Source organism: Vicugna pacos, chromosome 20 (assembly GCF_048564905.1).
Source record: "Vicugna pacos chromosome 20, VicPac4, whole genome shotgun sequence".
NCBI lineage: Eukaryota > Metazoa > Chordata > Mammalia > Artiodactyla > Camelidae > Vicugna > Vicugna pacos.
The window spans coordinates 23,758,454-23,782,706 of record NC_133006.1 but is presented as its reverse complement, the minus strand read 5'-3'; the positions used below and the strand labels follow the sequence as shown (position 1 = coordinate 23,782,706).

Sequence of the window (24,253 nt, the reverse complement as noted above, 5' to 3'; positions counted from 1 at the left end):
CTAAGCACCTAGATCAGTCTATCACTAAATATTAGCAGTAACTAATTAGGAACTCCTCTAACTGGGGTTAAAGGTGCCTTATGATCCAAAGTTGTTTTCCTGCTTCAAACAATTAGCCCATGAAAATTCAAATACTTTGCCCTTACCCGCTTAATCATTCACAATTAGCTCACAAGCAGACCACACATGCTCTCTCTACAAACTCTCCTTTTCCCGAGTTTTCAAGATACACACAATCTAAAGATATCAGAAGCAATTTGCTTTAGGAACAAATTTACTGAGGGACAAATAACCATCTACACAGGAAGAAGAAAGTTGGAGAGGCCAGAAATAAATAACAGACATTCAAATTCTGCAAATGGTTCAGAGAGGGGCCTAGTTTTCCTAACAGTCTCATTTCAGAGTCAGAAACAGGATGTTGGAGTGTGAAAAGGTGGTATATGAAACTCCTCCATCATGATCCAAAAAGGATGGTAATTTAGGTTCAGGTCAATTCAAGAATCATAATCATGTTTGAAGATGAGGGAAACAAAATTCATCTTAGAGGCACCCTAGAACCCTCCAGCTCCAGATAAGATTAATCTACTTCTTCAATGGTGGGGCCTGTGGCAGCCCTTCCAGGTGTATACCCTGTTCCACATGAAGGCCCAGTGCATCCTCCCTGGTAGAGCTTTGTGATGACTGGGTTGCACACCTGCTCCAATTCCTTTCTCTTATGATCAAACTCATCTTTCTCAGCCAGTTGATTGGCCTCCAGCCATGAAAGAACCTCATTGCATTTATTCAGTATTTTCTTTTTATCAGACTCACTAATCTTGCCCTTCAGGCCTTCATCACTCACAGCACTCTTCATGTTAAAAGCATAGGATTCCAATGCATTTTTGGCAGAAATTTTCTCTCTCTGGACCTCATCCTCAGCTTTATATTTCTCAGCATCCAGAACCATGCGCTCAATCTCTTCCTTGCTCAGCCGGCCCTTGTCATTGGTGATGGTGATCTTGTTGGCCTTGCCCGTGCTCTTGTCCATGGCTGTTACATTGAGAATACCATTTGCATCAATGTCGAAGGTTACCTCAATCTGGGGCACTCCCCTGGGGGCAGGAGGGATTCCAGTCAGGTCAAAGCGCCCCAGCAGGTTGTTGTCCCGAGTCATGGCCCTCTCGCCCTCATACACCTGAATCAACACCCCAGGCTGGTTGTCCGAGTAGGTGGTGAAGATCTGCGTCTGCTTGGTGGGGATGGTGGAGTTGCGCTTGATCAGGACGGTCATCACGCCCCCGGCCGTCTCCAACCCTAGGGACAGGGGAGCCACATCCAACAAAAGCAGGTCCTGTACCTTTTCAGACTTGTCCCCCATCAAAATGGCTGCCTGTACTGCAGCCCCATAGGCCACTGCCTCATCAGGGTTGATGCTTTTGTTGAGATCACGACCATTAAAGTAGTCTTGCAGCAGCTTCTGAACCTTAGGTATGCGGGTGGAGCCCCCCACTAAAACAATGTCATGGATTTTAGCCTTATCTGTTTTGGCATCCCGAAGAGCCTTCTCCACAGGCTCCAAGGTGCCCCTAAACAGGTCTGCACACAACTCTTCAAACCGGGCTCTGGTGATGGACGTGTAGAAGTCAATGCCTTCATAAAGTGAATCAATTTCCAAGTTGGCCTGGGTGCTGGACGACAGGGTCCTCTTGGCCCTCTCGCAGGCCGTGCGCAGCCGCCTCACGGCCCGCTTGTTCTGGCTGATGTCCTTCTTGTGCTTCCTCTTGAACTCCTCCACGAAGTGGCTCACCAGCCTGTTGTCAAAGTCCTCCCCACCCAGATGCGTGTCCCCGGCCGTGGCCTTCACCTCGAAAATCCCGTCATCTATGGTCAGGATGGACACATCAAATGTGCCTCCACCCAGATCAAAGATTAGGACGTGTCGCTCTCCCTGACCTGCTTTATCTAAGCCATAAGCAATGGCAGCAGCTGTGGGTTCGTTGATAATTCTTAGCACGTTGAGACCTGCAATCACACCTGCATCCTTGGTGGCCTGGCGCTGAGAGTCATTGAAATAGGCTGGCACGGTGATCACAGCATTGGTGACAGTGTGGCCCAAAAAAGCCTCAGCAGTCTCCTTCATCTTAGTCAGTACCATAGAAGAGATTTCCTCAGGGTAGAAAGCTTTTTTCTCCCCTTTGTAGGACACCATTACCTTGGGCTTGCCTCCTTCATTGATTACTTGAAAAGGCCAAAGTTTCATATCTGATTGCACTACAGGATCATTAAATTTCCTGCCAATCAGACGTTTGGCATCAAAGACAGTGTTCTGTGGATTCATGGCTACCTGGTTCTTGGCTGCATCGCCGATGAGCCGCTCGGTGTCCGTGAAGGCCACGTAGCTGGGGGTGGTGCGGTTGCCCTGGTCGTTGGCGATGATCTCCACCTTGCCGTGCTGGAACACCCCCACGCAAGAGTAGGTGGTGCCCAGGTCGATGCCAATGGCCGTACCCTTAGCAGCAGCCATGGTTTTCCTAGGCCTGTGGAGAGAGAATAAGATAAACTTTTGGCTGAGAACTTTTTAATTTTATTTATTTTTAATTGTGGTGAAATACACATTACATGAAATTTACCATCTTAATCATTTTTTGGCACACAGTTCAGTAGTAAGTTCACTCACACTGTTGTCCAACCAATCTCCAGAATCTTTTATCTTGCAAAACTGAAATTCTAGACCCATTAAACAACTCCTCCTTCCCCTCTTCCCTCAGCCCTTGGCAACCACTATTCTTTTTGGCTCTCATCATTTGACTACTCTAGGTACCTCACTCATATCAGTAGAATTATACACTAATTCTTTCTTTTTGTGACCAGCTTATTTCACTTAGCATAATACTTCAAGTTCCTCTATGTTACACCATGTGTCAGAATTTCCTTCCCTTTCAAAGCTGAGTAATTTTCATTGTATGTTACGTAGCACTTTTTGTTTATTCGTTTATTCCCTCTGTAGCACTTGAGCTGCTTCCACCTTACGGCTATTGTGAATAACTCTGCCACATACTCTGTGTTCAAATATCGTTTCTGTGTACAATTTTTTTTTTTTGTGGCACAGTGCTTTTTGGACAAGGTAGGCAAAAGTACTCCTGGCCAGCTGGGAGTGGGAGACCAACGGCATCCGCTGTTTTCAGTTTCTCACAGGGCCTCACTCAACTGCCTCTTTGTGACAAATTTTATTCTGAGATTGTACCTGTCTCCTGCTGAGCTCAGATTATTTGCAGTTCTGATCTCCCCAGGAGACATCAATCTCCACACGTGGGTTTAGCTAACCTCCTAGTCTCCTTTTACTCTCTTTAGGGATTAGTGGGAGTAAATCTTGGCCACTCTGAAGATGGCTGCTCGGAACCCAATCAAGCCCTCACGGTTTTCTCAGGCGAGGTGCTGCTCTTCAAGGCAGTCTCTTTCTCTAACCTTTTCACAAATTAAACTCCTGTCATCTGGAGACAAAAACAGCCCGGCTCCTCCCTCTTTCCGGCAGCTCTGACCAATCCCAGCCACCTCAAAGGACCTCCCCCCCACCTTCCCTGGTTGGCCAACGCCCCCATACCTTAGACTTAAACAAACTAGGTAACTTTCCAGCACTGTCTCAAACAAGGACCTACTAGTCTTGCCTTTTCCCAGCTCATTTCAATCAGAGCCCTCTTGGCTCACCTAGTATCCCGCCGCCTTCGATCCAGTTTGATAGGGTTCGGACTGCGGAGCCCCTGTAGCTGGGGGCTCCCTCAATATTCAAACTGCACAGACGGTGTCCCCCCACCCCCCACCCGCCCACCCTACAACTCTGAGCCGGCTTCAGTCCTATCCTCCTGATTCCCTAATAGTCCGTGACGTCAGAGGCAGTATCTCCATTGTAACGCGACTCGGCGGCAGGAAGCGTCAACACTCACGCCCCACCCTCCTCTCCCAACCCGCCGCCGCCCCGCCCCCGCAGCCGGCTGACCCCACTAACTCTCTACCCATTCCACCTCCCCCTCCCGGTGACAGTGCCAGCCCAGCAAGCCCCAGAAGAGTCTGGAGAGTTCTGGGAGGGACGAGACACAGGGCGCTGATTGGTCCCAGAAAGCCAGGGGGCAGGACTTGAGGCGAAACCCCTGGAAAATTCCCGACCTGGCAGCTCCGCCGAGCTCGGTGATTGGCTGAGGAGGAAAAAGGAGGGGCTCCATGAAGAATTATAAACACAGCCGTTCCGCCCTAGAGCAACTGCAAGCCAGCTGAGACGCGAGGTGCGTTGTGTAGTCCGTGAGGACAGCTTTTGCAGACCCACTGCCTCCGAGGACCACCCCGGACGACACCGGCGCGTTCAGTTTCAGGCTCCATAAACGACTCAGCTCCTCATCACCGATCCCGTCAGCCGTTTTCAGGTCTGAAGCTCATTGCGGGGCGGAGAAAAGGCAGGGCACAGGCATGGCGAAAAACACGGCCATCGGCATCGACCTGGGCACCACCTACTCTTGCGTGGGGGTGTTCCAGCACGGCAAGGTGGAGATCATCGCCAACGACCAGGGCAACCGCACCACCCCCAGCTACGTGGCCTTCACGGACACCGAGCGGCTCATCGGCGATGCGGCCAAGAACCAGGTGGCGCTGAACCCCCAGAACACGGTGTTCGACGCGAAGCGGCTGATCGGCCGCAAGTTCGGCGACCCGGTGGTGCAGTCGGACATGAAGCACTGGCCCTTCCGCGTGATCAACGACGGAGATAAGCCGAAGGTGCAGGTGAGCTACAAGGGGGAGACCAAGGCGTTCTACCCCGAGGAGATCTCGTCGATGGTGCTGACCAAAATGAAGGAGATCGCCGAGGCTTACCTGGGCCACCCGGTGACCAACGCGGTGATCACCGTGCCGGCCTACTTCAACGACTCGCAGCGCCAGGCCACCAAGGATGCGGGGGTGATCGCGGGGCTGAACGTGCTGCGGATCATCAACGAGCCGACCGCCGCCGCCATCGCCTACGGCCTGGACAGGACCGGCAAGGGGGAGCGCAACGTGCTCATCTTCGACCTGGGTGGGGGCACGTTCGACGTATCCATCCTGACGATCGACGACGGCATCTTCGAGGTGAAGGCCACGGCCGGGGACACGCACCTGGGTGGGGAGGACTTTGACAACAGGCTGGTGAACCACTTCGTGGAGGAGTTCAAGAGGAAGCACAAGAAGGACATCAGCCAGAACAAGCGGGCCGTGAGGCGGCTGCGCACGGCCTGCGAGAGGGCCAAGAGGACCCTGTCGTCCAGCACCCAGGCCAGCCTGGAGATCGACTCCTTGTTCGAGGGCATCGACTTCTACACGTCCATCACCAGGGCGCGGTTCGAGGAGCTGTGCTCGGACCTGTTCCGGAGCACCCTGGAGCCCGTGGAGAAGGCTCTGCGCGACGCCAAGCTGGACAAGGCTCAGATCCACGACCTGGTCCTGGTGGGCGGCTCCACCCGCATCCCCAAGGTGCAGAAGCTGCTGCAGGACTTCTTCAACGGGCGCGACCTGAACAAGAGCATCAACCCCGACGAGGCAGTGGCCTACGGGGCGGCGGTGCAGGCAGCCATCCTGATGGGGGACAAGTCTGAGAATGTGCAGGACCTGCTGCTGCTGGACGTGGCTCCCCTGTCGCTGGGGCTGGAGACGGCCGGGGGCGTGATGACCGCCCTGATCAAGCGCAACTCCACCATCCCCACCAAGCAGACGCAGATCTTCACCACCTACTCGGACAACCAGCCGGGCGTGCTGATCCAGGTGTACGAGGGCGAGAGAGCCATGACGCGGGACAACAACCTGCTGGGGCGCTTCGAGCTGAGCGGCATCCCACCGGCCCCCAGGGGAGTGCCCCAGATCGAGGTGACCTTCGACATCGACGCCAATGGCATCCTGAACGTCACGGCCACGGACAAGAGCACGGGCAAGGCCAACAAGATCACCATCACCAACGACAAGGGCCGGCTGAGCAAGGAGGAGATCGAGCGCATGGTGCAGGAGGCGGAGAAGTACAAAGCCGAGGACGAGGTCCAGCGCGAGAGGGTGTCCGCCAAGAACGCCCTGGAGTCTTACGCCTTCAACATGAAGAGCGCCGTGGAGGATGAGGGGCTCAAGGGCAAGATCAGCGAGGCCGACAAGAAGAAAGTGCTGGACAAGTGCCAGGAGGTGATTTCGTGGTTGGACGCCAACACGCTGGCCGAGAAGGACGAGTTTGAGCACAAGAGGAAAGAGCTGGAGCAGGTGTGTAACCCCATCATCAGTGGACTGTACCAGGGGGCGGGTGGCCCCGGGGCCGGTGGCTTTGGGGCTCAGGCCCCCAAAGGGGGCTCTGGGTCTGGCCCCACTATTGAGGAGGTGGATTAGGAGTGCTTCCCCTGGTAGCTCATGTTTTGTTATGGAGACGGTTGGGTTCAAGACTTCTCATTGCCTTATAGCTGCCTTTCATCAGCTCTCTAGTATGCAAGTTGTTTTGAAGTGAACTGTGTTTCTTGGTGAAGTTATGAACTTGCTATTTTTTCAGAGTCTAAATGTAGAGGTGAATGTATACTGCCATCTTTTGTTCATTTTCTTTTTTGTAATATTCATGTCAACACAGGCTTTTTGTGTGTGTGTGTGACTGTTTACTTCAAAGTGAATAAAGTCAAATAATTTGAGTGATGTCTGCCTGATTTATTTTGAGGTCAGAATGGTCTGCCTAGGTTGTCTTTCTTACAGGGTCTAAAATGGGATGGCAATGTGCCTGTTAGATAAGGTTAGTGATCTGGAAATTAAGCACTGCATTGTGATCCACTTTTAGGCAAATAGTATCCTGGGGAGGCATAAAACTGCTTGTTTTGAATGGTTTGGGTTGGTGGGCCCCAAAATATCAAGGGTTAACTGGCATGGTTGCCTCAAGGCTGCTGAGGGGAGTGACCATGGGTAAAAATGGCCTAAAAATGAGCTTGGTAGTGGGGGTGTTCCTGGAGAAGCAGACAGAAAGGAGAGGCAGTTAGATGGTCATAGCTGCCTCTTCCTGTGAGTACCTGTGATATGTTAAAGCCTTGTTACTTAATCTGAATTCTGCATGAAAGAGGTGAGTCCTGAGTTGACAGTGAGGAGGTGTGAATTCGAGCCCTGGCTTGCCTGGTTACACACAAGTAGGGTTAGTCACCGTGGTCCCTAGTTTTCAATTTTTAAAACGAAGGGGTTTGGCCTGATGCCTCAGCCTGTAGTTCTTACTTCTGAAAGAATGCTGAGAATTTCCAGCAGTGGTTACCTACCTACATTTTAAGGATCCCAATGAGTACCTTAGGGAGGTGTCGAGTGTTTTATGCCCCAACAGGAGAATCCCAGTATTTAATTGCTCTTGCCTACCAGGCACTGTACTGGGGCCTTGTAGGTGTTTATTAATCCTCATCCCATCCACCACACTGAGTTTAAGTAGTGTTTGACTTGCACAGATGAACATCTAGGAGACTTAAAAGATACTTGCTTAACTAAAATTATTTATTTCAAGGTTAGAAACAACAACCAGTTCAGCAAAGATGTTGGATCTGGATTCCAACTCAGATTGTATCAGTTTTTGTCATGCTGCCCCAAGTCCACACGGCTTTTGTTTGTATGTGTCTGGTTCTGAGTTGTTTCTACGCTAGGTTTTACAGTCAGTACTTCTTGCTTTTACTCTGTATAATCCTTGACAAATGTGTCAAGGGATGATGGCAGAGGATTAGTATTTGTTAAATTAGAAGAGAGAGAAAAAACCTGCAGCCCTGTAGCAGGAAGACTTGCCAAAGACTTCCTTCCCTTTGAGATGCTTCATGCCCTAGCTGCTAGCATGCTAGAAATAATCTACTCCGCAGCTTCTTTTTTGGCACAATTCTCAAGGCTTGGGGTGTGAGCCCCTATAAAAATCAGTTGTGTTGAGGGGTTACAAAGATGTTTTTGAACTAGATAGAGGTGATGGTTTTCACAACATGTGTATGAACTAGGAAGCACTAAACTGTACACTTTAAAATGGTTTATGTTATGTGAATTTACTTCAACAAAAACAGTAAAAAAAATTGTATCAACATTCTATAAAAGCACTTTGTATTTGTGTACCTCAAGGCCCACCAAACCTTTTACTAAACACTTGCCTTTGGAGAAAATCCAGTATTATGGGAATGGCACATACAGGTTGACCTTGTCCTGGAAGTTTAGAAATGGAAATCCAAGAGATGCTAGGCTTCCAGGCCAGCTTATAACGACATTTAACCCTCAAAGTAGCTCAACTGTTACACTGTGGGCTCCAGCCACAGGTAAATCAAACTTCATGGGGATGTGCACTTGCTGCAGGACCTCCTCTACCCCTTAGAGTTGCAGGAGCATTTGTGACTGTCATCTACATATAATACAGTAACTCTTGAAGCCAGCACCTACTCCATTTGGGGGGGGGTGCGAAGGAGGGGGATGGCAGGGGATGGGGAGGGTAGGTAGAAGAGGGTGGAGACTGAAAAGGACAAACACCTTTGTTAAGAAAGGTTAGGCGGGAAAAAAGAGGTTAGGGAAATCTCCAGAAATTACCTTGAAGAAAATGAGTTCCTATGGCTAGGTCAATTAAGATTACTGAGTAGGTATTTTATTAAGAAGTGATTTTTTTTTTTAAAAAGTGAAGATCGTATTGCTTGCATACCCTTGTACAGAGTACTTTGAAAATAATCAGCTTTAATCTAAGCTGCAGGAGATGAAGTTGAGCAAGGAGAATGTAGTGCCATCTCTGGAGGAAGTGGTGTTTTGCGTAGCAGCAGGAACTTTGAAGGAGAGGAGGTGCATGGAGGAAAAACAATTGTAGATGAAAGAATTTTTAAAATCTAATACCTTCCCTAATTCCAATCTCACTTATTTCCCTATGCCAGCCCTCAGAAGGCAGATGGCTCTAGTAAAGTGACTGATTTTATGTCTTTAAAGCCCAGGGTATCGCTTTATTAAATAAGTAACACACATACTGTTATTCCTGGTGTTTAACAGGGTTCTGCCATCAGAAATTTTAAAAATACCAAAACAACAACAAATAACTTATTAATGTGAGATAAGTGGGCAGAAACATAGGCTTTAGGTTAAAAGAGGTTATTTCAGGTAAAAACCCAATATTGGCGATTTGTGAGGGACGATCCTCACCGTAAGGATAATAAATGGTAACTGTCAAAATTCTTAACTAATCACCTTAGGGTTACTGGTAAAGTATCCACTTTAGTTCAGTGGGACAGAGCAACCTCACCAGTTCCTTCGCCTTCCCCTAGCTGCAGCTCATTAAAACGATGTTAAGGGGTCTGGTAGCGGAGCGAATTAGCGATGAATTCACGATGCCGAGGTAAACACGCCCCACCCCGCCGGCCCCGATCGCGCCCAGTGCAGAATCGGGGAGGGCACAACAGGGAGCACAGGTTGGGAAGACGGGGGAAACCCACGAGACCAGAATCACCTGCGAGGGTCCTCGACCTTTTTAACCCTCTAAACGTCCCCACGGGAACCAGGACTAGAGTAGGGAGGTGAGGTGGCGGCAGAGAGAAACCAGCAGCCTCCCGTCTGTGGCCCGTCCCAGCCCAGGGCCAAGGCACTTTCGCCTCAGGGACGACGGGGACTTTCTCTTCTCGCGTCTGGCCACTCAATTCATCTGGCTTACTTGTATGAGTTACAAAATTTTCCAATGTTTTCGTCTAATAAGTTAGCGAGGTTGAGTGAAACTCCACAGGACTCCCCCTTTATTCACTCCTTTAATCCGATTTTGAAAAAACCACCGCAAAACGCGGGCACCAGCCAGGTAGCTCCGCAGCCAGGCAGCTCCGCGGCCAGCCCCGCCGTCAGGCCCCAGCGGCGGCCCCGCCCCTCCCCGCCAGCTCTATCGGGGTCTTGCGGACTCTGGCTCCTTGCCGGCTTCGGGCTGTTCCTGGAACTTCCTGGCGTTCTCTGGGCTCGAAGGCGGGGACTGGCTCGTAGGAACACTCCTCAACAAACAAACTGTCCACCCAAGTCTCCCCACCCCCCAACTCTACCCGAGAACATCAAGCTTAGTCACGGCTCTACATTTAGTTTCCAGAAGATTCTCTGAACTGTGTGCCAGCCTAGCCATAGTAACAGAGTTCCCCCTCCCTTCCCCTCTTTCTGACTAACCAGTCTGCTATGAAGGGAAGGGGAGGCGGAGCTGGGAGAAGCTGTAAGGGTGGAAAAGGTGGGGGCGATAGTAGTGAGTGAGAAGCAGGAGTCAGGAGGGGAGGCCCTCGCGGGTCACAAACCACTGTGGTGCCCCTAATGGGCGCAGAGCCCTGACATTCACTCTTCACTCCCCTCTTCTGTGGCCATTTGTTTTCCTCGTTTTAGAGAGTGAATTGATAGCATCTGTGTCAGTATTGGCAGGAGTCCAAAACAGGGAGCATGAGGACATGTGGGTCAATTACCGGTTCTGTAATTACCTGTCCGGGTGACTAGACCAAGCCACTAAACCACTGATCCTTTGTGCTCATCTATGAAAATGGAAAGATTTGGCTGAATGGCCTCTGCCTGAAAGTTTTTAAGATAGTTTATTTGATAAACTTAAAGTAATACCATAGTCCTGGTAGTAGTCCTCATCCTTGTAAGCGCCTCAGTGAGAATGTTTGAGGTAAGAGATGAGAGTGTGGGACCCCAACAAAAGAATGGAACTAAAAGAAAACTTTTGAGCACTATAGAGGAACTGTACTGTTATGGAAATGACAGGCCAGTCAAGAAACAAGCACCACTCGGAGGGTTGGAGTACTCAGATGCATTACGCCGGCGGGCTCAGAGGGGCTTCTGCTCCGAAGCTCTGAGCACCTCCAAGACGTGCGCATAAGGTTTTATAGGGTAAAGTACAAGCTTGGGGTATTCGGCCAATAGGCATGGAACAGCTTTAGCAGCAGCATTATCACAAAAGTGGAGGCAGGGAGGCAGCAAACCAACATTCCAAAGCCAGATATATATCTTTGAAAATCCAGCTGGCTAGCAAAAAAACATGAAGAGCAAACCAACGCTAATTAACCTAGATTTACAAGTTAGTCTAGCAGAACTCAGATCAGTATTCCAATACTTAGATTTGTGAGTTATCTTGTTAGCCCAGCCTCTCCTTCACAATTCCTGGACTTGTGAGTTATCTTGTTAGACCAGCCCGGTTTTTCCTTCACAGTACTAAGGCCTCACCATAAGTATTATCATTGTAATCTTTGATGCCACATTTCTGTGACATATATACTGTTTATTCTAACTTAGAGATATAGAGACTTGCAAGAACTTCATTGTTAAAGAAAAGAAAAACAGCCTCAACAAGAAAGTGTTCTTGAATGTGAGACAGAAGTAGAGTCCTGATGCAAATCCAGGTCTTCCCTTTCCCTGGTTTTTTCCGATGTTGCTGGAAATCTGCAGGGTTCCCAAGTCATTGAAGCATTTGCCATTTGGCAGTTAAAAAAAAAAAAAGCCTGGCTCTTTTGCTTTCTTTGGATAAACCTAGAATTATACCATTTTTAAAAAAATGAATAGAATTGAGGGGAAAAGGATACTGTTTGAAAAACTGTAGGAAAAAGGAGAGAGAAGGAAAAAGATCCTGCAGTTACAGGGTGAGGAAGGCTCCCTTCCCCTACACTTCCTGCCGCTGGCAGTCAGCATTCTCCACACTTTCTCTTCACAACCCCACCTTAAATTTTACCTGACATCCCATCTGACTTGGGGAAACTGAGCTTTGATCTTTCCAAACATCAAACCCCATAAAAATCTAATTCCAAAATTAGTCAAGTTAAAATGCTGGAAAATCTCTTGGGATTTTTATGATCACCTTGGACACCAGTTAAACCTTTAACTGAGTTTCTGCCTTGGGAAACATCCAGTGCAAAAGGAAAGACGAAATTCAAGAGACCTTCTCCTTGTAGGATATGGAAAAGGAGTACAGATGTTTTTGGTTTCCAGACTAGTCCACAAAGAGAGACAACATAAAAGGTAGATCAAATACAATATGTATGTGACTGCCTCATTCATGGAAAACAGCATTTTTGAATTGCTCTTTTTCTGGTACCCCAGCAGCAGCAAAATTTAATGCGCTATCACCATGTTTACCTGCCAGTGGAGATAGTGATGCCCTTTGCTTCAAGACAGAGGCATACACACAATTGCAAATTTGGAGACAAGAAATGAGTGAATCCAGAACTGCTGCTGGTAGCCAGCTGATGGTGAGGAAGCTTGGGGGGTGAGGGTGAGGTCAGGGGTCTCTAGAAGTGTTCATACACTGGGCAGCTAAGATGGAAGTTTGAGGAATCCCCAGCCAGGGACTGCATAAAGAAATGGAAAGTTCCTGAAGTTTGACCAGTTCGACTAGATTAAGGAGGTGAGTCATTAGGGAGTCACATCTGAATGTAAAAAAAAGTTACCGCTTACGTGCACACACACACACACACACACACACAGGTTTGTAAAAGCAAACTTTTTACAACATCAGTTTAGATTAGCCTGAGCAAATTATATAATAAACAACTGAATTCCAGGAAGAAGTGTCTACGTGTGTGTGTGTAAAGAAAGCCAACTGAGCAAGAGTGTTCAAAAGCAAGATTTCTCCTCTTCATCAAAAACTGCCTCCTCCTACTTGTGCTCTGTGCTCAAGAGATGTGGGTATGGAAATGAGTCTATTTTGCAGGGTTGTGAGCCCCATACTCTAGCTTTACTATCCCTCACATTTTCTTTTCAGGCACCTAACAAGGGGTCTTGTATTGCCCACAAAGGGTGAAGAAACAAAAGCCAAAAAAATTTTTACCAAATTTGACTGTATTTAAAACAAGGAGGATATGCACAGAAAGTTGAAATCTAGGATAAAAAACTAATTGGATGAATTAAGCGCTCAGCAAATAACCTGAAATTTTCGGGGGGGGGGTAGGGTATATAGCTCAGTGGTAGAGTGCATGGCTAGAATGCATGAGATCCTGGGTTCTATTCTAGTACCTCAACTAAATAAATAACCTTAATTATACCCCTGTCCCCAAAAAGAACCTAAAGTTTTTAGAAGAGAGCTGGAACCTGGGTCTGGCCAGTCTCTCCCACCTTACAGCATCGTCCTGACCAGTCCGCTTAAAATGGACCACCTGCCAACTAATACTAACATATGACGCTGTTAAAGAGGACTGAACGTTCTTGCCCCACCCCCCCGCAGGCTCACCACCACACCACATTTATTTAAAAGTGGTGGACAACCTAGGACAGCTGCAAGTGACAGGGCAGAAGACCAAATTCGCGACCCTGAAGTTAACCCTGGCACTACCCATCATCAGAGGCTGAACTGGGAATTAAGAGACAGAAAATAGGGAGGGTAGCGACCCGCATCCCAGGCTGGGAAGGATGAGGAATGGAAGAAGCCCAAAAGGCCTAAAGACAGTTGAATATCTATAGAAAAAGTTTTTTTTTCCCCCTCTAGCCCCAGTCCAGCCCAAGGCAAAGGGAAGTGGCTCTGGACAGGGACAGTGCCCAGCGGATCCAGCCCGGCCCTTCCCTCCCCACACTCCTTAACCTTCTAAGGCGTTGTGAATATTCTCCAGTTTAAGAATCGTTTACCTGATTGCTTCTCTTGTGAAAATTCAAACTCCACCATCCTCAGGTATTCCATCTATATAGGGCTAAAGATGACGTCAAAAACTATATTGCATTATCTCCTCCCTTGTCCTTCTCATTTTAAAAATAGGATAGGAAAAACGCCACAGACGGCCAAGACCAAGGCAATCAATCCTCCCGCAGCCCAGACAGGCAGTCCCGCCCCTCCGCGCACTGGCCCAAACCGCGGCTCCTTCTATCAGCGTCAGGCTCCAATTTGGCCCACAGATACCCTACCCTCTTAGAGAAACTCGGGAACTTTCTGTATTTTGGGTGTCCCCGGAGTCCTGTAGCCCTTAATCCTACTTTAAACCACCAACTAGTTTGAGCCCCAGGAGCCTCTCATCGCCCTACAATTACAAGTCTAGTGCTGATCTTTCTTGTCAACTTCAAACTACTTGGCTGACCACTCGCCTGAAAACGGAGACTGGGTGGGCGGAGTCAACAATGACCCTTTCCAGCGCCTCTCCTCCTTCCCCTTAGGACTCCGGTTTCCTCCCGTGAATCCGAGAAGAGTCTGGAGAGTTCTGGGAGGGGCGGGACACAGGGCACTGATTGGTCCCAGAAAGCCAGGGGGCAGGACGTGAGGCGAAACCCCTGGAAAATTCCCGACCTGGCAGCTCCGCCGAGCTCGGTGATTGGCTGAGGAGGAAAAAGGAGGGGCTCCATGAAGAATTATAAACACAGCCGTTCCGCCCTAGAGCAACTGCAAGCCAGCTGAGACGCGAGGTGCGTTGTGTAGTCCGTGAGGACAGCTTTTGCAGACCCACTGCCTCCGAGGACCACCCCGGACGACACCGGCGCGTTCAGTTTCAGGCTCCATAAACGACTCAGCTCCTCATCACCGATCCCGTCAGCCGTTTTCAGGTCTGAAGCTCATTGCGGGGCGGAGAAAAGGCAGGGCACAGGCATGGCGAAAAACACGGCCATCGGCATCGACCTGGGCACCACCTACTCTTGCGTGGGGGTGTTCCAGCACGGCAAGGTGGAGATCATCGCCAACGACCAGGGCAACCGCACCACCCCCAGCTACGTGGCCTTCACGGACACCGAGCGGCTCATCGGCGATGCGGCCAAGAACCAGGTGGCGCTGAACCCCCAGAACACGGTGTTCGACGCGAAGCGGCTGATCGGCCGCAAGTTCGGCGACCCGGTGGTGCAGTCGGACATGAAGCACTGGCCCTTCCGCGTGATCAACGACGGAGATAAGCCGAAGGTGCAGGTGAGCTACAAGGGGGAGACCAAGGCGTTCTACCCCGAGGAGATCTCGTCGATGGTGCTGACCAAAATGAAGGAGATCGCCGAGGCTTACCTGGGCCACCCGGTGACCAACGCGGTGATCACCGTGCCGGCCTACTTCAACGACTCGCAGCGCCAGGCCACCAAGGATGCGGGGGTGATCGCGGGGCTGAACGTGCTGCGGATCATCAACGAGCCGACCGCCGCCGCCATCGCCTACGGCCTGGACAGGACCGGCAAGGGGGAGCGCAACGTGCTCATCTTCGACCTGGGTGGGGGCACGTTCGACGTATCCATCCTGACGATCGACGACGGCATCTTCGAGGTGAAGGCCACGGCCGGGGACACGCACCTGGGTGGGGAGGACTTTGACAACAGGCTGGTGAACCACTTCGTGGAGGAGTTCAAGAGGAAGCACAAGAAGGACATCAGCCAGAACAAGCGGGCCGTGAGGCGGCTGCGCACGGCCTGCGAGAGGGCCAAGAGGACCCTGTCGTCCAGCACCCAGGCCAGCCTGGAGATCGACTCCTTGTTCGAGGGCATCGACTTCTACACGTCCATCACCAGGGCGCGGTTCGAGGAGCTGTGCTCGGACCTGTTCCGGAGCACCCTGGAGCCCGTGGAGAAGGCTCTGCGCGACGCCAAGCTGGACAAGGCTCAGATCCACGACCTGGTCCTGGTGGGCGGCTCCACCCGCATCCCCAAGGTGCAGAAGCTGCTGCAGGACTTCTTCAACGGGCGCGACCTGAACAAGAGCATCAACCCCGACGAGGCAGTGGCCTACGGGGCGGCGGTGCAGGCAGCCATCCTGATGGGGGACAAGTCTGAGAATGTGCAGGACCTGCTGCTGCTGGACGTGGCTCCCCTGTCGCTGGGGCTGGAGACGGCCGGGGGCGTGATGACCGCCCTGATCAAGCGCAACTCCACCATCCCCACCAAGCAGACGCAGATCTTCACCACCTACTCGGACAACCAGCCGGGCGTGCTGATCCAGGTGTACGAGGGCGAGAGAGCCATGACGCGGGACAACAACCTGCTGGGGCGCTTCGAGCTGAGCGGCATCCCACCGGCCCCCAGGGGAGTGCCCCAGATCGAGGTGACCTTCGACATCGACGCCAATGGCATCCTGAACGTCACGGCCACGGACAAGAGCACGGGCAAGGCCAACAAGATCACCATCACCAACGACAAGGGCCGGCTGAGCAAGGAGGAGATCGAGCGCATGGTGCAGGAGGCGGAGAAGTACAAAGCCGAGGACGAGGTCCAGCGCGAGAGGGTGTCCGCCAAGAACGCCCTGGAGTCTTACGCCTTCAACATGAAGAGCGCCGTGGAGGATGAGGGGCTCAAGGGCAAGATCAGCGAGGCCGACAAGAAGAAAGTGCTGGACAAGTGCCAGGAGGTGATTTCGTGGTTGGACGCCAACACGCTGGCCGAGAAGGACGAGTTTGAGCACAAGAGGAAAGAGCTGGAGCAGGTGTGTAACCCCATCATCAGTGGACTGTACCAGGGGGCGGGTGGCCCCGGGGCCGGTGGCTTTGGGGCTCAGGCCCCCAAAGGGGGCTCTGGGTCTGGCCCTACCATTGAGGAGGTAGATTAGGGGCCTTATTTTTGCCTTTGTTTTGTGTTTGAGATAGAGCAGACCCCAAGGATTTTGATGATGCCCTGTATTTTAGTCCTCTACTATGTCAGTTCATTGTAAGGTTAGGTTGTAACTTCATACAATTTTCTTTTTTTTTTATTCTTTGTATTATAACCAATGTGTTCATATCTCTGCCTTTCACATAAGTGGGTACTGTAAGGGTGGCTTTCCTTTCTCTCTCTCTCTCTCTCTCATCAACACTGCCACCCTCTCTTATTTTTTGCTTTGTAAACACACCAAAGCTCATGGAATTTTTAATTTGTATACTTAAGGAATAAAAATAAAACGTGAAATATGTGTGTCGTCTTTTATTTGGAGAGGGGTAATGGACTCTTTTTGGAATGTTTGAATTCCACAGGTCATGAAAGGGCAGTGCTTTTGAAGGGAGATTCACATATTAGGAGCCATCACCATGTTTATTTGTGCAGGGACTTTATTGTAGGTGCTAAATTACATCTGTGACAGAAAACAAATTCCATGTGCCCATTTTGATTGGTGGGTTTTGTTTCAGGGCAAAGTGGGGATGGGGGCTGCAATAGGGTTGTGGGGAGGAGAGGCTGGTGTTGGTTTAAAGGTGGTATTAAGAGGGGTTCATGTTCCTTATTCTCTTGCACCTAATGTGCAGAGCATTCCTTTTTCATTTGACCTGTGAGTCTTCCAGTCTTTTCTGTAAGTTCTAAGCAACTTTAGGGGTGGGCAAAACAGTAAATAAGATGCAGAATCATACTCGGTTTTATAAATCCCACCTGGGTGACCAAGTTTATTATTTAGTATTTTAGTTTAGGTCACCTCCTTGTAAAATACAGCATTTGAATGGCTTCACTTAGAAGTGGGCTGTAGGCAAGCAACATCTTCAGCCATGATGACGAGCTGCAGTTACCCACCCAGGAGTCTGGAGAAGTGAGATACTGAGTTTGGGGTCGTGGTAATAAAGAGGGATGGGCTAAGCACTGTACCTGGTTCTTTGAGTCACCCCCAAAATCCTCAGTAATTTTCATCACACCACTCTCTACCCTAAGTATTCTAAAGCATTTTTCATAGGTTAGCACATGGAGGTGATCACTTAAGCTATATCCAGGGCAAAATTAGCAACAAGAGATGGTTTTGAAACCATAGTTTTTTCACACTACCTGATCACGGGGGTTGGCCCTGGGTGGTTCCTATCTAAGTGGTGATTTTACCTGAGTTTTAAGGATCAGTATCCTCTTTTTCCTTTTAATGGACAATCTCAAAATAATAGCAACTTTAATAGCACATTTAATTATGAAAAGAGGAAATAAAAGCTGTGCAGCATAGAGCTGGGAAGATGAGGAGATGGGCTTTCCTTTCACACAAGCCCTTCCCTTTGGGGTTCTTCTCACCTGAGCAGTTAAATGTCCTGAAGAGTTTCTCTAGCCTGATAGAATCCCAACCTCCTTTCTTCCAAAAACTTAACTTGAGAATATCTACTCCAAATCAAAGTTCCATGTGTTATTTCTCAATAAATGCTTCCCCTCTGGGAAATTAAAACATTTTAAGAATGACAAAGTGTGGGAAACCTTGCAAAGGAAAAAGTACCATATTGGTTCCAGGACCAGTTCCCAAAGGCTGGTTTTACTCACAAGATAGGTGAACTATAATATACCCTCTGATCATAGCATATGGTATATGCAGTTTTAATTGCTGCACCAGCAGAAATGGGGGGGTGGCTTTCTTAACTTTTTAAAAATTTAATCTGCCAGGCAGTACAGGGAATTAATCTTTTAACTTCAAACCACTGGAGTCATGGTGTATACCGAAATCATTTGATGGGGATAGGTCCCCCAGGAGTCAGAGTCTCTGGGATTGGGCAAAGGCATCATATAGAATTAAAACTGCCTGGTTGTTCTGAATGTGCGGCCAAGGTTTAGGAAAAACCACTGCACCAGGGGCTACTCCTGATTGTTTTTAGAGGGATGGGGTCACCGGAGAGTAAGGACAGGAAGATGTCAGTGCTTCCAGGAGCAGCAGATGGTGGCAAGGGGCTTTCTGCTGTGAACCAGAGCCAGAAGCCTTCAAAGGTCTTAAAGTTTTGATGCAGCAGCAGCAGCAGCAGCAGCAGCAGCAGCAATGATAAAGGTTAGAGAAGTGGCCAGCAACAGCAAAATGAGCCAAAAAAGAGTTTCTGAGGCTGGCACAATTAGTTTCATGAATTCTCATTAGGGAAGTAGTTCGTTAGAAAGCAGCATCAGAATATGAGAAGTCATCGCCTATACACTTCTTGAAACTTAAAATCACTTTGCAAGATCAATGATAGGAAGGGCTCAACCCCTGGAAGCTGAGAAATGTGTCAAACAAACAGGTGAATACTGTAGGGTTCTTGGAAAAGACTTTTTGATGGATGCCTGAAGCCTTGGAGGGAGGGAGGGCGGGCAGACTGAACAATAATTGCAGGAGAAAAAAATAAAAGGATACATTTCCTGCACCCATGATTGCCTTCGTCCAATTTTGCTCTGTGCTCTCTGTGCCTAAATTATGTGACTCAGAAGACTGATTTCGCATAACTCGGAACTCCCAAATCATCCTGGTAGATGGGACTTTCTCACAAAAGATGAAAAAGATATCAACACACATCGCCAAACTCTATCTGCATAAATGAACAGTTACAGAAGGGGTCAGGAAAGTAGGGTCTGGGGTAATATATGAGTTGATGGATTAAAAGCAAGTGACTAGATTGCTGAGAGAGTGAAAACCAGCCGAGGGAGAATAGGGCCTGTTGCCCTCCACCCCAACATGTTTTGCTTCCAACCACCTGAAACTTCACAGTGCTATTCACAGTGTACTGAACACTTCCACCATTTCTGGCCAAGTCCCAGGCCATGCACTACTGCACTACTCATGAAAAGGACATGGGGAAATGGGGAATAGCTGTTTATAGGCACAAATTTCAGTTTTGCAAGATGAAAAAGTTCTGGAGATCGGTTGCACAACAATATGAAAATGTTAACACTATTGAACTGTAAACGTTAAAAGCTTACAATTTTTTTAAATGTACCAAATTGTGTATTTTAAATACTTGTTCACTATACCTTAATAAAGTTAATACAAAAAAAAAGGAGGCATGAAAGTTAATGTGCCTGACAAGTCTGCAGGTTGGAATGAGGAGGCGATTTCAGATTTCGCTGGCTAGACGGAGCGGGGTGACAGTCCCTCGGAGTGACCTGGACCCAACCTGGGACAAGTGAAGACGAGAGAGAAGTCCGGGGGTTATTACTCAACACAGGACTGGACTCGCTGAGAAACCGCCAAGAAGAGCGCTCAGTTGCGCGCGCACCTGACAGCGCCGGGGACTTTGTGCGGCCTGGCCAGTCAAGTCACCTGTTTTTTGTTTTTCAAAACTCGCAAAACATCTCCGAATATTTGCCCAGAAGAGTGTGAAACATTCACTCGTAGCCTCTCTTTCACTTTGTTTCAGTCTTGTTTGGACGAGCGATGGAAAAAATGCTGCGGGTCAAGACAGGCATCTAAGAAGACAGCCATGCCCGTCAGGCCCCCGACCCCACGCCGCCATAAATAGCCCCGGCCGAGCGTTTTTGGTTCTCTTTGTGCGGTGAAGTCGTGGGTAGGTGGCATGGGAGCTGTATGGTGTGTGCCAAGCGTGCTGCGGACCTTTCCCCGAATTAGAGGAAGGCGGCACCCTGCGCCATCTTTGCACAGCTGCCCGCGTGCAGGTACCTCGGGGCCCTGCTGATTGAGGGACCGCACTCTCGGGCTAAGCAGGATGAACTGCCATTACAGACTAGAGTTTCTGATGTCTCTGTGACGCCAGTGCTTGGAACTGACCCAGCCTGGGGCAGGGGGGACTCCTCTGGAGTCAGCCTAGCCTCTGCTGACTGTTTCCCAGGGCCCTGATTCTGGAAGCCGGATCTGCAGCTCCATGGGGGTGAGTGTAGTGTGCGAGATGGCGGTCGCACTGGGGGAGGACGGAGGTGATGATGAACCCAGGTGATTCTGAGTGTCTCGCTGACGCCATCACCGCAGCGCGCTGAACACCCCTATCCCCCGGGCCGGGATTCCTAGTAGTTGGTCTTGGGGAGAAGTTGATGTCCAGGAACCCTTAGTGATCACTTATTCGTGTGTCGTTTCTCCATTAGGGGTTTAAGACGTCCACCAGTGTGTTACCCTTGAGTAAAGGTGAGTATTAGGGTTGCGGGCGCTCTCAGCGGCTATCCCAGATCATGTTTTTAACTTCAGATTTTTGTCTAAGCCCGCTTAAACCTGCTTCTTCCACCCCTTTTTCAAATACAAACTTCTCTTCGTGCTGGGTTCCTCTGGTGGAGCTGGCGCTATCCTCTGCCGTTATAAATTTGTTTTCCATTTCTCCTCTTGAACATCCCAGCCCTGAACTCATAATTATGTTAGGTCCTTATACTGGGACCGTTGTTTTTGAATGTTTTAGATCCTTTCCAGTGGTGGCTTCCGTTGATCCAGGTCTCTCTAAGTTGGGAATGATGATTTCTCAGACTAGAGTCTCTGATGCTGGTCCTGATGTCAAAATTCATTTCTGACCCATTTGGGGAACCTGGATACTTGGATTTCTGAGAAAGGCTAATGGAAGGGCTGTAACTGTCTTTTTTCATGAGTTGTCCTGTTTTCATCTTTGTAGCAGGAGAGCTTTGGAAGCCCAGCCAGGGTCAGTGCCCCTTCACAGAAACTGAGGGCTAGCCTGGTGACTGAAGGCCTAAGGTTTGGAATTCTCTTGGAGAAGTGCTGTTGGGATGCCTAGGTAATAGTTCCTGTTACTTCAACAGCAGGCTGCGACAAGAGGTGGAGAGACACATGCCTTCTACCCGGGTACTATGGTAAGTCTCTTTGCTGGTTTTTCTTCCATTCTGAGTGGTAGTGATGACCTGGTTGGACTAGAGTCTCTGAGCATTTCTCTGAGGATCTTTGAAACCACCTGATCCACTCATGCTCCTTTGCACGCTGTGTGGCAACTCCCCTGCCTACTCAGACTTTTTTCTTTAAAATGATACATAACTGCATTAGCTTTGGGTATATAACATAACAATTTGATATTTACATATATTGGAAAGTGATCATAAGTCTATTTACTATCTGTTACCATACAGTTGGTCCTTTTTACCCAACCCCCCTTTCCCTCTTATAACCACTAGTTTGTTCTCGGTATATATGACAGATTCATGCTTTAATACCAGCTATTTGCATGTTTTTAATGTGTTGCTTTTATGAAATTTCAGGATTTTGCTGACACAAAGGATGTCCCCTATCTGGTGTTGGACAGACCCTAGGAAGCATACATCTTTCCTGCAGTAACCCTTGTAAGCAGCTGTCAGCTTACTGGAGGAGGGGAAACTGCCTAGAAATTTTGGGGCACTTAAATATCAGACAGCCTTTATTTTGTCTTAAGTACTTTATCAAAAGGATTCCAATAAAATATTTTAAAGCAAATAAAAAATAGATTGGTCTCAGTGAAAACAATATGATACAGAAAGGTTAGGGAGGTGAAAGTTCACCACTAGTCAGTGAGCCTCACAGCTGACGTCTAGCTGGACCCCTTTACAGCTGTGTACAAAAAACTAAGGTTTATTACACGTTGACACTAATGTTAAGGATTTCCAAATATTATATTTGAGAGTTTCATGATACCATTAACACAGGCATCCAATTTACCTTTTGATAAATTAGTGAAAACAGGTTGTTCAGGTATATTTTAAAAGAATATACTTCTGGTGGTTGTCAAGGGCTGGGCAAAGAGGAGTGAGGAGTTATTGTTTAAATGGTAGAGGGTTTTACAAGATGAAAGGAATTCATGGGGATGGATGGTAGTGATAGTTGAATGGTATAATAGATGTATTTATTACTCTCAAGCTGTATGCTTAAAAAGGTTAAGATGGTAAATTTTATGTGTGTTTCACCGTAATAGAAATTTTGGGGGAAAAAGCATACTCTCTTGTTCCTTGTCAACATCACAAAGGTGGTTCCCTACCAGCATGTACAGAATATGCTGCTATTAGACTGTACTATAAATTATCCAGTTTGTTTTAGGCGGCATTAGATTTCTGGTCATGCTGTAGTATACCAGTGCTGATTCCCTGTTGATTTGCACCCATATGAAGTTGTGTTGAATGTATTTCCAAAAGTAGAATGTCAGTGGCAGGATTTGGGCATTTAAAATGTGTGTTCCATAAGGTTGTCCAGTTTACACTTCAACATCTGCCCCTTCAGAGTGCCTGTTTCTCCATTCCTGCCCTCACTATTCCAGTGGTAATACTTTTTACCAACAATGTACCTAACCACTCATCTGCATCTTCCTACTGAGCATTTCCAGCTTGGTCCCCATCACTTGTCAGCAAAGATTTTTTCCCAACCTTTATTTTCCTTAATCACCTTTGTCAGTTTTCCTTTTTTCCTCTTTGAGATTGCTCTGTTTGGTACTCCTAACCAGACAGGCTCCCATTGCTATTCTCCAGTCAGAGTCTGTATCATCTTAGCAGCCACCATGTATTTAGTGCTTCAGTCTGTGCTAGGCTTTTTATGTGCTTCACTTTATTGAATCCTTAAAAAAAATCAGCCTTGTAAAGTAGACATCTATCTTTGCAGGCAAGGAAGGGAAAGCTCAGGGATGTTAAATCATTTGCTTAAGATCACAGTATCAGGAGTATCAGTCAGCATTGAACTTCCTGTCCCTTGTGTACCTGTCCACCTACCTTTAAGACTACCAATAACGAGGCAAACCTACCTTTGATTCAATTTTTCTCCCATGCAGAGGAAACCACCCAGCTGAGTTGTAGCTATATCATTCTGACTTTTCTTGGTACTCTGAATTCATCCCTAAACAATACTGTTTGGTCTTGTATCTTTTTGAGCTTCATAAATAGAGGCTAATTACGTACTTGCTTGGTATTTTAATATATTCCTGTAGTTAATTTAGGTTTCACCCTTCCACACACATTTCTGTCCATTTTAATTTTTGAAAAAACGTTGGAATAATGGGTGTCTCAATAGTGTATATGAGGACTTGTATTAGTGCATTTTTGTAGGGTGACCGTATCACATAGGAAGTATAGGGGATTGGTTAAGATTTGGGAGCAAACTGAACACTTACAGCTAGTCTATCACAATTTCCTTGTTTGTAAACGGATTGAGTACCTACTCAGAGTTGTTAGGATTAAATATATGTAAATACTCTAAACTGCCTACCACATAGTAAACCTATTTAGGTATTGGCTACAATTATACTACTCCAAATGAGCTTAGACATTAGTTTACATAGATAACCTCATCAGTACCTTGTCTATCCTTAATCCCTGACATGGCTGTTAGATGGTGGACTTCATCTTGTCCCTAGGGTCTCTTCTGTATTCTCTACCTGGACTTGTGTGGTCCAGGTCCTCCTGTAGGTGTTTGGACCCTCCTTGTGCTAGCTTCAGGTTTAGGGTCTAAGATTGAGCTACAACCATGGTAAAGATGGTAACATGAACTTCTTTATTCTAGGCTTGGGAATCACTTTCCAGTCTGCATTCTTGAGCCCCACAGTCTCTCCACAGGGGTGACAGTGATTTGATAAGACCCCTATCCTAAAGCAGTCTTTTTAAATTCACCCCTTAGGCTCTAGGAAGGGAGCAAATTCATAAGAAGCCAGTCCCCTCCCAACCCACCATGCAGATCTCTAGTTAGTCTAAGTTCTCTAGTTAGTCTAAGCAGAGACTGGCCTGTCACCTCAGCTACTGAAGACAGTGAGCCTCCCAGGGCCTGGCCTCCCATCCCTGCAATCCTCAGCAACTGGCCAGTGTGCAGTCT

General features: G+C 48.3%; 3 protein-coding genes, 1 long non-coding RNA gene and 3 other non-coding genes across 8 annotated transcripts; 6 read left to right on the top strand and 1 right to left on the bottom strand.

The window, feature by feature from the left end:
- Positions 1-256: 256 nt before the first annotated feature.
- On the bottom strand, positions 257-13,578 carry HSPA1L (heat shock protein family A (Hsp70) member 1 like). Of its 2 annotated transcripts, none has more exons than XM_072945335.1 (2): positions 13,558-13,578; positions 257-2,516 (listed from the first exon to the last, which is right to left on the bottom strand). In XM_072945335.1, the coding sequence occupies exon 2, from the start codon at positions 2,501-2,503 to the stop codon at positions 578-580; it is 1,926 nt and encodes a 641-aa protein (XP_072801436.1). In that variant the 5' UTR covers positions 2,504-2,516; positions 13,558-13,578; the 3' UTR covers positions 257-577. The 2 variants fall into 2 exon arrangements, with proteins under 2 accessions (XP_072801436.1, XP_006215406.1); XM_006215344.4 differs by lacking the exon at positions 13,558-13,578 and adding an exon at positions 3,685-3,880.
- On the top strand, positions 4,220-6,657 carry LOC140685362 (heat shock 70 kDa protein 1B). Its single transcript, XM_006219774.3, has one exon. The coding sequence runs from the start codon at positions 4,438-4,440 to the stop codon at positions 6,361-6,363; it is 1,926 nt and encodes a 641-aa protein (XP_006219836.2). The 5' UTR covers positions 4,220-4,437; the 3' UTR covers positions 6,364-6,657.
- Positions 13,579-14,040: 462 nt separating the features above from the next.
- Positions 14,041-16,768, top strand: LOC102544230 (heat shock 70 kDa protein 1B). Its single transcript, XM_072945336.1, has one exon. The coding sequence runs from the start codon at positions 14,504-14,506 to the stop codon at positions 16,427-16,429; it is 1,926 nt and encodes a 641-aa protein (XP_072801437.1). The 5' UTR covers positions 14,041-14,503; the 3' UTR covers positions 16,430-16,768.
- Positions 16,769-20,009: 3,241 nt separating this feature from the next.
- LOC107034644 (uncharacterized) lies at positions 20,010-21,908 on the top strand. Its single transcript, XR_012062249.1, has 5 exons — positions 20,010-20,160; positions 20,334-20,372; positions 20,584-20,623; positions 21,096-21,291; positions 21,691-21,908. It is a non-coding gene; the product is annotated as an uncharacterized lncRNA (long non-coding RNA).
- On the top strand, positions 20,418-20,480 carry LOC116284519 (small nucleolar RNA SNORD48). Its single transcript, XR_004194306.1, has one exon. It is a non-coding gene; the product is annotated as a small nucleolar RNA SNORD48 (small nucleolar RNA).
- LOC116284518 (small nucleolar RNA SNORD52) lies at positions 20,934-21,000 on the top strand. Its single transcript, XR_004194305.1, has one exon. It is a non-coding gene; the product is annotated as a small nucleolar RNA SNORD52 (small nucleolar RNA).
- Positions 21,321-21,402, top strand: LOC140687880 (small nucleolar RNA ZL8). The gene has a single exon (XR_012062536.1). It is a non-coding gene; the product is annotated as a small nucleolar RNA ZL8 (small nucleolar RNA).
- Positions 21,909-24,253: the final 2,345 nt, after the last annotated feature.

Bases quoted from the DNA above. Each gene is read 5' to 3' on its own strand.
- LOC102544230 (XM_072945336.1), top strand. From the start codon at position 14,504: ATGGCGAAAAACACGGCCATCGGCATCGACCTGGGCACCACCTACTCT.
- LOC140685362 (XM_006219774.3), top strand. From the start codon at position 4,438: ATGGCGAAAAACACGGCCATCGGCATCGACCTGGGCACCACCTACTCT.
- HSPA1L (XM_072945335.1), bottom strand. From the start codon at position 2,503: ATGGCTGCTGCTAAGGGTACGGCCATTGGCATCGACCTGGGCACCACC.